The sequence below is a fragment of the Rhinopithecus bieti genome, unplaced genomic scaffold, assembly GCF_001698545.2.
Source record: "Rhinopithecus bieti isolate Rb0 unplaced genomic scaffold, ASM169854v2 scaffold_56246, whole genome shotgun sequence".
In the NCBI taxonomy this organism is placed as follows: domain Eukaryota; kingdom Metazoa; phylum Chordata; class Mammalia; order Primates; family Cercopithecidae; genus Rhinopithecus; species Rhinopithecus bieti.
The window spans coordinates 237,421-248,661 of record NW_016821943.1 but is presented as its reverse complement, the minus strand read 5'-3'; the positions used below and the strand labels follow the sequence as shown (position 1 = coordinate 248,661).

General features: G+C 60.9%; 2 protein-coding genes across 2 annotated transcripts in view; one reads left to right on the top strand and one right to left on the bottom strand.

Annotated features, from left to right (window-relative positions):
• Positions 1-1,698: 1,698 nt before the first annotated feature.
• On the bottom strand, positions 1,699-5,823 carry LOC108521097 (E3 ubiquitin-protein ligase ARIH2-like). The gene is made up of 5 exons (XM_017860699.1): positions 5,734-5,823; positions 5,530-5,644; positions 3,210-3,307; positions 2,640-2,807; positions 1,699-2,406 (listed from the first exon to the last, which is right to left on the bottom strand). Exons 2-5 carry the CDS (start codon positions 5,588-5,590, stop codon positions 1,843-1,845), a joined length of 891 nt encoding a protein of 296 aa, XP_017716188.1. The 5' UTR covers positions 5,591-5,644; positions 5,734-5,823; the 3' UTR covers positions 1,699-1,842.
• A 505-nt stretch (positions 5,824-6,328) lies between these two features.
• The window catches only part of LOC108521077 (uncharacterized), a 28,855-nt gene continuing 23,942 nt past the window's right edge, over positions 6,329-11,241 (top strand). Inside the window, exons 1-8 of the mRNA XM_017860651.1 lie at positions 6,329-6,539; positions 7,088-7,216; positions 7,456-7,497; positions 7,788-7,884; positions 7,977-8,098; positions 8,634-8,711; positions 9,356-9,429; positions 10,478-10,657. Of these exons, the coding sequence (XP_017716140.1) occupies positions 6,392-6,539; positions 7,088-7,216; positions 7,456-7,497; positions 7,788-7,884; positions 7,977-8,098; positions 8,634-8,711; positions 9,356-9,429; positions 10,478-10,657 (870 nt within the window). The 5' untranslated portion in view covers positions 6,329-6,391. The remainder of the gene's footprint in view (positions 6,540-7,087; positions 7,217-7,455; positions 7,498-7,787; positions 7,885-7,976; positions 8,099-8,633; positions 8,712-9,355; positions 9,430-10,477; positions 10,658-11,241) is intronic.

Here is an 11,241-nt window from a genome sequence, read left to right as displayed (position 1 = left end):
CCCTTTCTCCAGCGGGAGCTTTGGCCTTCGCAGGAAATCTCTGGTCTTTCACTGTTTGCCAACTTGCCCCTGAATTCCTTCTCGCGGTGGTGTCGAGAGCCTGGACACTGGCCGGGGTGGAGGTCTCACTGGGGGTTGGGGTGTCCCATAGCCCACCGAATCGGGGACATGTTCCGGCTTTCTCCTCTCCTCCTTCCCCCATAGCAGAGCAGCTGGGCCCAGGGGCTGCGGCCCACCAGAAGACGGGGTGCGGCCTGCGGCAGGACCACCAGCACCTCACTCACTCCCTCTGGATGGGGCAGCAGGACCCGGAGCAGAGGGGCCCTTGTCTCCTTTGGGTGGAAGTTTCCAGACCCGCTCTGTTCTTTGGTAAGGAAATGGCTGGAGGCGCCATGTCTCCAGGTCCCAGTTCTGCCGCAAGGTCCCAGCGAGTGACCCGGCTTTGGGCAACGACCAGGCCATGGTCCTGAGAGGCGCGAACTCAGGGGCTGTGGGACTGGGTGCCCTGTGCCTGGTTCACACCCACACACAGGCAAGGGGAGAAGCCAGGGTACCCCAGGCTTGGTAGAGCGGCGGATCCCCACTCTGTTGTCTTTGCTTGGTCCCTCTAGGAGAACCAGGGGCCTTTCTTTAAAGCTGAGGCGGATAGACAGGTTCCGGTTTCCTCTGGTCCAGCTTGGCCCTGCAGGCCTCTCCCGCCCCCTCAGGGGGCAGCAGAACTGTGAGGCCCTGTGCTGGGGCCAGAAGGGCCCAAGGTGACCCATGTTCCACGGTGACCTTTGTCGTGGCCCAGGGTCCCATAACCACAGGTAATTACTTTTGATCGGAGGTCAGCTGGGGCTGGGAGGCACCCAGGAGGAGCTTCCAAAGCAGGGGTACAGGACACAGCTTGAGGGAGGCTGGAGGTGGCAAAGCCAAGGCCCCTGGTGCCTGCGCAGGGACCTAGATTCCACCCTGCCCTCATGAGCACAGTGGGGCCTGGTCCCAAAGTTCTCCTCTTAGGGCTCTGCTCCTGGTCTGCATCCAAGCTGACATTCCCTTTCTCCCCAGGCCCAGCACTGCACCCCCAGGGCAGCCTGGATCTCACCTGAAGAAGCCCCAGGGAGCAAACAGCCCAGAATATCAGTGAGCAGGGACCCCCAGCCTCATGTGGGTGACTGCCCCCAATGGGTTCATGCCTGTCTCAGCAGAACATGCGGCTCTGTGCAAGTGTGCCTCAGTAGGTTTGTTTACCTAGACCTGAGTCTGTGGAGGCAGTGCTTTCTTCCTTTCCATCTTTTTTCCTGTTTAGCTTTCTATCTTTTATTTCTGCATATGTCTATGTATCCCTCTTCCCATCTATACATCTATCCATCCATCCATCCATCGATCCATCCATCCACCCATCCACCTATTCACTCATCTATCAATATATCTATCTACCTGTCCATCCATGCATCCATTCATCTGTCAATTCATTCATCTTTCCATCCAACCACCCATCTCTCCACCATAGTACCCATCCACACACCCGTTCACTCATCCATCCACGCATCCATCTATCCAGTCAGTGATTTGCGGCTGTGAATCTGGTGTTCTTTCATTTCCCATCTCTCTCAGCCAATGATTTGGCTCCTCCCTTGTTTCTTCAGATACCCTTGAATGTACCACCCTCTCTGCAGGCCCCGGACCCCTGACTTAAGAATGGTGTCTCCATGGTCATGTGTCAATCACAGATCAAGGAACTCCTCACAGCAGCTCTGTTTCTGAAAAGGCTGGTGACACAAGGCAGGGGAAGGATGTTTCAGGCTGAGGCAGGAAAGGCGGAGGTGGGAGCACCGAGTAGAGCCTGCTTTACGCTATTCATAAAATCAAACATCTCCCCTCATTTGCCGCTGGCTGCTGGGCAAAAACAACTCTCGGTTGAAAGGCTTCCAACTCAAGAGGCTGGCCTTGCAACAGCAATCTCTGTTGGTATGGGCTCCACACAGGAACATGGCTTTGCCGTGGGGCCAGGGGCTTGGCGCACCACTTAAACCAGCTGGCTGGCTTGGCCGCCTCGCAGGCCTGAGCCGTCTCCAGGCAGGCGAAGCAGAACTTCGTGTCGCACCGGGAGCATGTCACGTACTTGCACCGCTCCTTGTGCTCGATGAGCAGCCCGCACTCGGGGCAGGCCCGGATGGAAGGGCAGCCTTGGATCGAGCTGTCTGGGAGGTCCTTGGTGGCACAGGTGGCGAGGATGTGCAGGATCGGGTCCCTGCAGTCCTTGTTGCCACAACGGTTCGAGGACAACATAGGCCCTTTCCAGGCCTGCATGCACTGCCAGCAGAAGTCGTAGGGCACACCCCGTATGGCGCAGCAGACTGTGCAATGCACCCGAAGCTCGGCTGGATCCTTCCGCTCCACGAGGCTCCTGCAGCCTGGGCACTGTGGGGAGGGGCCTCTCAGAGCAGGTGGAAGGAGCCCTGCCTCCCCCTGCCACCTCCCTGCGGGGACACAGTGAGGGCCCGGCTGTTGGAGGGAAGGACCGCAGGGCAGTGAAGGACTGCGGGGTACTGAGGTGCCTTTCTGGGGACCAGCATGGCAGGGCTCAGACCTCCCGCACTGTAGGGCAGGGCCACAGGACCTGAGGACTCTCTCCACAGCAGGGCCGCACCCACCACTTTCAGGTTGCAGTAGTGTCTCATTGCAGCCCGGGCAAGTCCTTCCTCAAACTCCTGCTGCTCAGATTCGCTCAGCTGGGTGCAGCGGCGTACCTCCGGGTAGAGCCACTGGGCCCCACACTTCTTCCCCTTTACTTCCGCAGGGCAGTGGAGTGTGTACTTGCCCTGAAAAGACAGAGTAGGGAGGGCCCAGAGTGCGCCTCACACCAAAGGCCCCGGTGTGGCTGCAGTCCCCACCGCCAGCCCGCCAGGCCCTGTGCAGACTCCCCTGGGACACTGCCCCTCAGGCCCCCACATCCACCTGCCTCCCTGAGGGGTCCTGAGTGTGCTCTGTGCCCCAAACCAGGCCTCTTGTGGAGCCCAACATGCACACCGCATCCCACACATGGGGCTGCAGCCTCCTGATGAGGACCTGGGTGCTGCTTCCCAGCCCAAGGAAGCCGTTCACTGGATTCTCTCAAAGGAGCTGGGAGCCTGCCTCCCTCCAGATAAGTCAAATCTAGGGGCTCTCTGGCCCCCTCATATGGCAGGGAGGACTCCACATGGCATGGCTGTGGCCGAGCTTACCTGTTTTATCAGCTGGCGGCACCAGAGCTTCAGGTTCTCTGGGTCCACTGCATGCCCACAGCTCATCTCCACCCTGTCCACACCGTCATAATCGTCCCCTGTATGGGCCAAGGGTCCTTGTCAAGGGCACAGTGGGGCAGCACTCTGGCACCCCCAGTCCACACTGTTCTCTGCCAGGGCTGTCGGGGGACAGCACAGTCCCTCAGCCTCTCCATCCAGGGTCCTTCCTCTCCCTCCACAACTCTCCTCTTGGCCTGAGCACACAGCCTTGTCCCCAGTGCATTCAGAGAAGCCAGGGCCCTTTGCAGGGTAGGGCATCTCTGTGGGGTTCCTCTCTGGGCTGCTCCTGGCACTAGAGCAGGTGCCTGTGCCTTTTCAGCCCCAACCCACACTGCCCCACCCCTAGGGCCTCATCTGCCATGGTCACCCCCTTCTCCTGGCCTCCCTGGCTGGTCACCGGATTGCAGGGAGGGCAGCAAGGCCAGGATTGGGTGTGGCAGCAGGACAGGGCAGGGATGGGGACCTCAGCAGCCCTTCAGGAGCTCAAGGGGCAGTCTCAGGTGTTGGCTGTCAAGGACACAGTGGGGCTGTGAGCCCAGGGAGAGCCGCTCCACAGCTTGGGATGGAGAGGGAAGGATGGTGCCACCTCCATCACAGAGATCTTCGGCACAGAAGCCAGTGGAGGAGGCAGGGAGAGGGCTCAGCTTCCCACACACTGAGTCTGACCTTTGGGTTTGAGCAGCACCTGCCCCTGTTGTCATTAGTGCCCCAGATTTAATGGGGGTCCCTGAGAAAGTGGCCTAGAAGCAGCCAAGGACAGAGTCCTGTCTGCAGGACCAGGCTCCGGGGAGCACGAGGACAGAGTCCTGTGTGCAGGACCAGGCTCCGGGGAGCGCGAGGAGGGGTCCAGCATGTGTGCACAATGGAGGGTGACCCCTCCCCAGGCTCCTACGCAGAGCCTCTGGGGGCTTCCACTCAAGATGAGCACAGTGCAGAGGGAGGAGGGGCACCTGGAGGCTGTGGGTTCATCCCAGGCTCTGCTGGGCCTGGGAAGGCTTGCTCCTTTCTCTCTGAGCCTGTTTGACTGCAGAGACAGGGTGGGGAAGCTGAGGCCATGCCCGGCAGCTGGGACCCTGGAGGGCCTGGCTTGTGGGGATCTCTGGTGGTCCTAGGGGGCCACGTGTGGCTAAGACAGCCCAGGCTTCCGGCTTTGGGTCCTCCCGTCTTGGAAGTGGGGCGCTCCTCGGCCCCTTTGCTCCAGCCTGGAGCTCTGGAGTCACGTTGGATTTATTTATCCCCACTTTTCCCAGACCCAGCAGGGAGGGTTATCATACCCTGGGGGCTCCTCCCCACCTCCCCAAGGCCCCCCCAAGGTCCCCACCTGCTCTGGCCTTGCCCAGGGAAGACCCTTGTGAACCAAAGTTCTCTGAAAAGGAATCTGGAGGAAAGATACTTTATTCCAGTGAACAGTTTGTGAACCCTGGAGGCTCAGCCTCCTGTGCAAGTGGAGGTGTGCCTGAAAGAGCAGGGGAGGTCAGAGGCGCTATGGAAAGGAGAGGTGTGATGAGAAGGAATGCCTTCTGCATCGCTCATTTCACTGGCACTGGTAAGGTTCTGAGGAGCTTGCAAGCGCTGACCAGGGAGTGCTGCCCGTGGTGTGGAAAACTCGTCTGAGTATTGTAACCAGACTCCTGGGTCAGGAGATAAAACAGACTTCAGGTTACAGCTGGCATTCTCAGCTGCCAGGCTCGCAGCGAAGGCTGTTTGGAGTGATGTTTTGTGTCCTGAGTGCTGTCTCCCCCTGGCTTCTCAGCTCTCTGGTCGAGTATGACAAGAATGACCCAATTCCTAGGATCAACATCCACACCCTCACAGCAGAAGCTCTCAGACGTCCCCTCCCTCCACCCACTGCAGCCCTCCCCTCCCTCCACCCCTGCAGCCCTCCCCTCCCTCCACCCCCTGCAGCCACCACCCACCACTGACCTCACCTCTCACCACCCTCTCCTGGTCTCCCAACTCCAGTTGCCGTGGTCCCGGGTGTCTGGGGTTCTAGGAAGCCCAGATTCTGGGGTGCCCAGGTTCTGGGGATCCCAGGCTCCTTCCTCAGTCCTGTGTCTGCCCAGTGTGGAAGCTGCCAGGAAGCTGGCTGTAAGCCAGGTTCTCTCAGACCCCAGCAGCTTGTTTTCAAGTTTAGGAACTTTGGGGGTGACGGGGAGGAACTCCTTTTATGTCACCTTTCCAGTCCAAACGCAAGCCTCTAATTAAATCCAGTACTCCCCCGCCCCCACCCCACCCCACCACCGTGTCTGCCCGGACTCACCAGTTATCTCATCTTTGCCCTGCACGAACTTGAGCAGGGGCTCAGGGGTGCTATGGCTCATGGGGAGCTGGCTTGGGGGCCCTGGGGCTGCGGTCTGGCCTTGCACTCTCCACAGCTGAAAGGAGCAACCAGCAGCTCAGTCTCCAGCCCCAGCCCTACCCACCCCTGTCCCGCCCACTGGGGGAGCTGCCTGGGCCACCCCACCCCAAGGGCTGCCAGGAAGGGGGCCCCCAGGGGGTGCACCCCATCTCTGACGCAGGGCAATGCTCCCAGTGGCCTTCCTGCTAGGGAAATGGGGCAAAGTTGGGGTGGACGTCGACCCTGATAACTGGAGGAGACGCTTGGTGAGCTCCAGGCACCGGGGAGGGGAGGGTCCCCCAGGCAGTGCTACCCCCAGGCCAGGGAGGGGAGGGTCCCGCAGGCAGTGCCGCCTCCAGGCCAGCACAGTGGGGAGTCCCTCTCTCAGGCAGAAGCCAAGGTCAGGGCCAGGCTTTCCCAGGCTTCTCCTCCTGCCTGTCTGTCTCCAGATGAGGAATTTTCGGTTTGGGGGAGTGGCGTTTGCTTGCCTCCCTGTGCTCTGCACTGCGTGGGGGACTGTCTCCCCACCTGCAGCCCCAAGGCCAGCCGTGGGGGCGGGAGGGGCAGTGGCTGGAGCCCACCCCCCAGGGCCATGCGGGGCAGGGGCAGTGCCCAGAGGGGGACAGGGGAAAGGGCAGTGGGCTTCCCCTTTGGGGCCCCTCCCTCACCCCCCAGGATTTCCCAGTCCCCCTTCCCCCACCAGCACCCACACAGGAAGGAGAGGGCGGGGAGTTCTCAGAAATGTTCTGCAGAGAAGGAAACTGAAACGTGCCCTGGCACAAACATGGAGCCCTGCGCCCATCCTTGCTTGGCCCCACCCCAGTGGCCCAGAGAAGCCAGCCAGGGCGAGACTGTCCTGCTGTACAGGGAACATGCTTCCAGATGGGTGAGGGCCTCTGGACTCCGTGCCATGAATCGCGTTCCTTCGCTGGGTAGAATCCCTGCCCTTTTCCCCTTATGGTGTCTTCGGTTCGCAGCGTGGGAGCTGCACTGGCCTGCAGAGTGCGGCCTTTCCTTTCCCGCGGCCCGGCCTCCCTGCTGCGCTGGCGCCTCTGTGTCCCGCCGGCACAGAGCGTGCGCTCCGGGAGGCTGGGGTGTGCAGCCCGGCCAGGAGGCTGCAGACAGGAGACTGCACTGTGCGTGTGGCCGGGGAGGGGGCACCGCCTGTGCCTGGAGGGGTCTTGTGTGGAGAGCAAGGTCTCCACTGACACTTTCTCCTTAAACCAAAAGAATGTTAACTGTCCCTTGGGGAGGGCCCGGGCTGCCTGTGCTCAGCGCCTCCGGGACGCTGCAGCTGCCTGGGGCTCTTGTGTGGTGGCCTGGTGGTGTGAGCGTCACTGCTGCCCCGGCCCCAGTTCCTCTTCAGTTTCCTGGGGTGCCTTTCACATGTGCTGGGCTCAGAGCAGTCACACCCGTCCGTGGGACACACCAGCCTGGAGTCAGCACAGAGCCCTGAGTCCTGTCTCCCCGGCCGCTGCAGGAACATGCTGGTGTGGAAACCGTGAGGCAAACGTATTTGCTGACCGGAGCGCTGCAGGTGCTGCCTCGGGCAAGAAGCCTCGGTGTGGCCGCCGGGGCCGTGATGCGGTGACCCACAGAGATGGTCGTGGTAAGTCCACACCTCCAGCATGGGCCCGGGGTGGATGCTGAGCTCCAGGGAACCCAGAGCTTCTCTCCCAGCACCTGCCACCCAGACAGGACTTCCCTCAATGGCCTGCGGCAGCAGCACCCTCTGGGCAAGCATATCCGCTGGAATGGAACCGCTGCAGCAGGTTCTGCAAAAGGCGAAAGCAGTTGCGCTGTACTATTCGGGGTCCCTGTGGGCACTGAAGCAATTTGTCACCACAGGCAGGACAGATGCGGAGACCAAGTATAGCCAGGAGGCTCCAGGTAGGACTCCTGGGTCTCTGGGCAGGGGCCCCAGGGAGAGCCCTCTGGGATGGTGCTGGCCCTGAAGTGTGTTGAAGGAGCTGCTGCCACTGCAGGCAGTGGAAAAGGAAAGGACAGAGGCCCTAGGCCCCTTGGACCCCTCTGCCTGGTGAGTGGGGAGCTCCCAGGCTTGTGTCCAGCCCAGTGTGAAAAGGAAGGAAGTCAGAAGTCCCCTCTCTGAGACTGGGAGCGCCTCCAGTTCTTGGGGGAGAGCCTGTGAGTTCAGAAGGCTTTGGCCATGGTCATCCTAGGTGGAGCCCCCTTTGCGGGTCTCATCAATCAAGGCCTCACCTGCTACCTCAACGCCCTCCTGCAGTGTCTCTTTCTGACTCCTGAATTCCGAGACAGGTGAGAGGCTGGGTGGCCTGAGGGCCTCTGGGCCAGGTCCCGGCAGGTCCGTGCGGATGAGGTAAGGACCCAGGCTTCCTCTGTGGCCGCAGGATCCAGGAGAAGCCTTGGGCCTCCCAGCCCGAGCAGGCTCTTGGCCAGATCTTCAGGGGACTGCAGAGGCGGTGTGGACCTGTGCCAACGAATGCCCTCACCACCTGCCTGGGTCTGCACGGTGAGTGGACATTGGGAGGCACAGGGACAGGGCACCAGGCAGAGGTGGAGCCCAGACCCTGAGATCCCACGAAGGGCTGTGTGTCCCCCTGAGGGGTCTGCACCACCCCTTACCCGGTGCCACTGGGGAGCAGCATTCAGCAAAAGTTGGGAAAAAGCAGTTGCAAGATGGCCAGAGGCCTGCGTGGGGCAGGTTCCAGGGGAGAGTCAGGAGCAGAGAGGCTGACCCATGGGTGGGGCGGGCCTCTTTCCTGGACACCTCAGCATAGAGTCTGTGACTTACCTGCCCAAGAAGCATCCTGGGGCTTCGCACCATTGGGAGGGGAGGAAGCGGGACCTTGGGGAGTCACCAATGTGACCCAGGCATGTGCTGGCCCAAGAAAGACACTGCTGGGAGTGTCCAGAGAATAGGAGCCCTCTCAGCCACCCGGGGCTGGGACACTGCGGTCCATGAGCTGATGGTGGCAGCAATCGCCAAGTGTGGGGGGTGTTGTCAGGAGACTGGGGGTAGGGCTAAGGGACACTCACTCCATCAGCAGGAGGGACGTCCACCTTGTGCCAGGCTGGGTTTAGAGACTCTGCCAAGGAGAGATGTCCACTCCACACTCTAGAGGGTGAGTCAGAGGGTAGGGCCAATGGCCAGGCTATAGCCTGTCATTCCAGGCTGACTTAGAGGCTGGGCCTGAGGGTGCTCCACTGCCCAGCCAGGCTGTCCCTGTTGCTCTCTGAGTGCCCAGTGCCGCTCCTGAAGTTGGCTCAGGGCCTATTTGCTGAAGGAATGAGTGAGTCAGTGAGTGGACAAAGAAGTGAACAAATGATGGAGCTTGGCCTGGGGGCCCCGGTCAGGAGGGAGGGTCAGAGCAGGAGGGAGGGTCAGAGCAGGAGGGGAGGGTCAGAGCAGGAGGGAGGGTCAGAGCAGGAGGGGAGGCTCAGAGCAGGAGGGGAGAGTCAGAGCAGGAGGGGAGGGCCGGAGCAGGAGGAGAAGGCCAGAGAAGGAGGGGAGGACCAGGAGACAGCTTGGTGAATCCCAGCAGAGGCACTTGCTCTTAATCGGCTCCTGGCCAGGCAGCCTGGCAGATGCTTGCAAAGATGCGTGTGATAGAACCAGGACCAAAAAAGGAGAGGACATGGGGTCCAGGGGTGGGTTCCAGGGTAGAGCCAGCAGAGGAGGTAGCTGTGAGGGGAGGGGCTAGGCCACAGAAGGCCCTGGGGTGGTGGGAAGCAGCTGTGCTGACCTGGCTCTGTCTCTGCTCTGCAGGCTCCGTCCAGCAGGACGTGGCTGAGGTGTTTCTGCTTCTGCTCCAGCACCTGGGCCGGGATGAATTGCAGGAGGTAGGCAGTGGGGAGGGAGGGTGGCAGCTGGACACCTGCCAGGGGATGCAGTGGGCAGGGTGGGGAGAGATTCAGAGGGCCACTGGCCAGATCACAGCCAAGAGGGCACCAGGGCCACAGGTGTCTGCCTTGGAGTGCAGAGTGACAGGCAGGAGAGACCTGAGACGCTCTCAGGAGCATTCACTCAGGCCCCTCGCCCTCCCTGCTGAGGCCATGAGCATGTCGGTAGTGAATCAGCAGCAGCAGGGCCTCTCCCATCACAAGGCTTACTCAATGCGGCTGGTGCTGCTCAGGCCCTGGGTGCTGGGCTCACTGGATCCTAGCACTGCAGGCAGGTGCCACCATCACCATGTTTTTCTAGTGGCCACAGGGAGGACAAAACTTGCCCCAGGCCACCACACTGAGGACCAGGCACACAGGTGGCAGCTGCAGAGAGCAGGCCCCATGGGGACAAACAGGGTGTATTCCCTGGAGGTAGCATCACCTCCCTGATCAGAAGCCTGTGCACCAACCATAGCTGGATCAGCAGCCCTCCTTGCCAACCATGGCCAAGCCCAGGGCCGTGCCCCTGAAGCCCGTCCTGAGGCAGCCGCCTTAGCCCATCCCCATGGGGGCAAACCCAGGCAGGGCTCTCCCTGCCCAGTCCTTGTGCAGCCCTTGCCTCCAGGCTGCACTTCCCAAGCCCCTGCTCTGGGCTGGGGACAACGTGACCTCTAGGCTCCCTGATGGGACAGAAGTCCTGTGCCTTGGCACACGGGCAGTGCCCAGGCTTTGACCCCTTCTTTGGGACTCCTGTGGTGTGTTCCCATTTAACTCAAGGCTCCTTGTGATTAGACCAAGCAGTGTGTTCATAAGACAGAAGGACCAAAGCTTGTGACAGCACAGATGGGCAGTGTCAAGGGGGCCTGAGGATAGGGAAGGTTTTGTGTGGCCTGCTACCCTGAAAATGGGGCCAGGTGCCTGAGGGTGTTTCCAGGACAGCACTCCTGACTGGCAAGGCCTGTCCAGACCTGTGGGCCCGCCCAACTTGCCCCATCCTCTCACACAGGTGTTCCAGAGTGAGGTGGAGAAAATCATCCAGTGCTTGGTGTGCGGCCACGAGGAGCGCATTCCATCAGGAGGCAGGATGCTGATCCTGCCCCTGGCTTCCCACACCCAGCTCTGTGGCTTGGAGGGGGCTGGGCAGAAACCTGGCAAGCCAGCCAATCCGTCTAGTGGAGTTTCCCAGGTACTGTGGTCCCAAGGTCGCCCTGCAAGGCAGTGTTCCTGAAATGCCAGGGCTAAGGGCCCATCATTCATTCATTCTTTTGGCCCACCCACCTGTCTGGAGCCCCTGTCTGTGCCAGGCTCTGTTCCAGGCACATTGATGTAGAGATGCCCAGATCTTGGCCTCTTGCATCGCAATGCCAGCCCTGGTTGTCTGGCTGTGACTGATACCTAGACTGGTGAGTGGGTTCATGGGACTCATCTAGATGTTGAGGGCCGCTGTTCCCTGCCCTCTGGTAACAATGGCCAGGCAAGAGAGCTGGCAAGTGCTGGGGAGCCAAGAGTCACAGAGGAAAATGACCTCTATGTGGGGTGTGGGGTGGGGGTTGGGCCTCAAGTATCCCAGGAAGGGACTCCAGAGAGTCTTGGAGTCTTGAACATGGGTGGTGCTCTCCAGACAGGGAGGGTGAGGGTACAGATGGGGTCAGGTGGGAGGGGCAAGGGCCTTTCCCTAGGAGCATAACAGCCCAAGCAAAGGCTTACTCAGTGGGGCTGAGTAGGAGCCTTGGGAGTGAGTTTGTGTTGGAGGTGGGAGGGTGGATAAAG

Coding starts and splice junctions, on each gene's coding strand:
- LOC108521097 (XM_017860699.1), bottom strand. CDS start 5,590: ATGAGCCATAGCACCCCTGAGCCCCTGCTCAAGTTCGTGCAGGGCAAA. Junction 2,808..3,209: donor GCCGCCAGCTGATAAAACAG/GTAAGCTCGGCC, acceptor CTGTCTTTTCAG/GGCAAGTACACACTCCACTG. Junction 2,407..2,639: donor ACTACTGCAACCTGAAAGTG/GTGGGTGCGGCC, acceptor CCCTCCCCACAG/TGCCCAGGCTGCAGGAGCCT.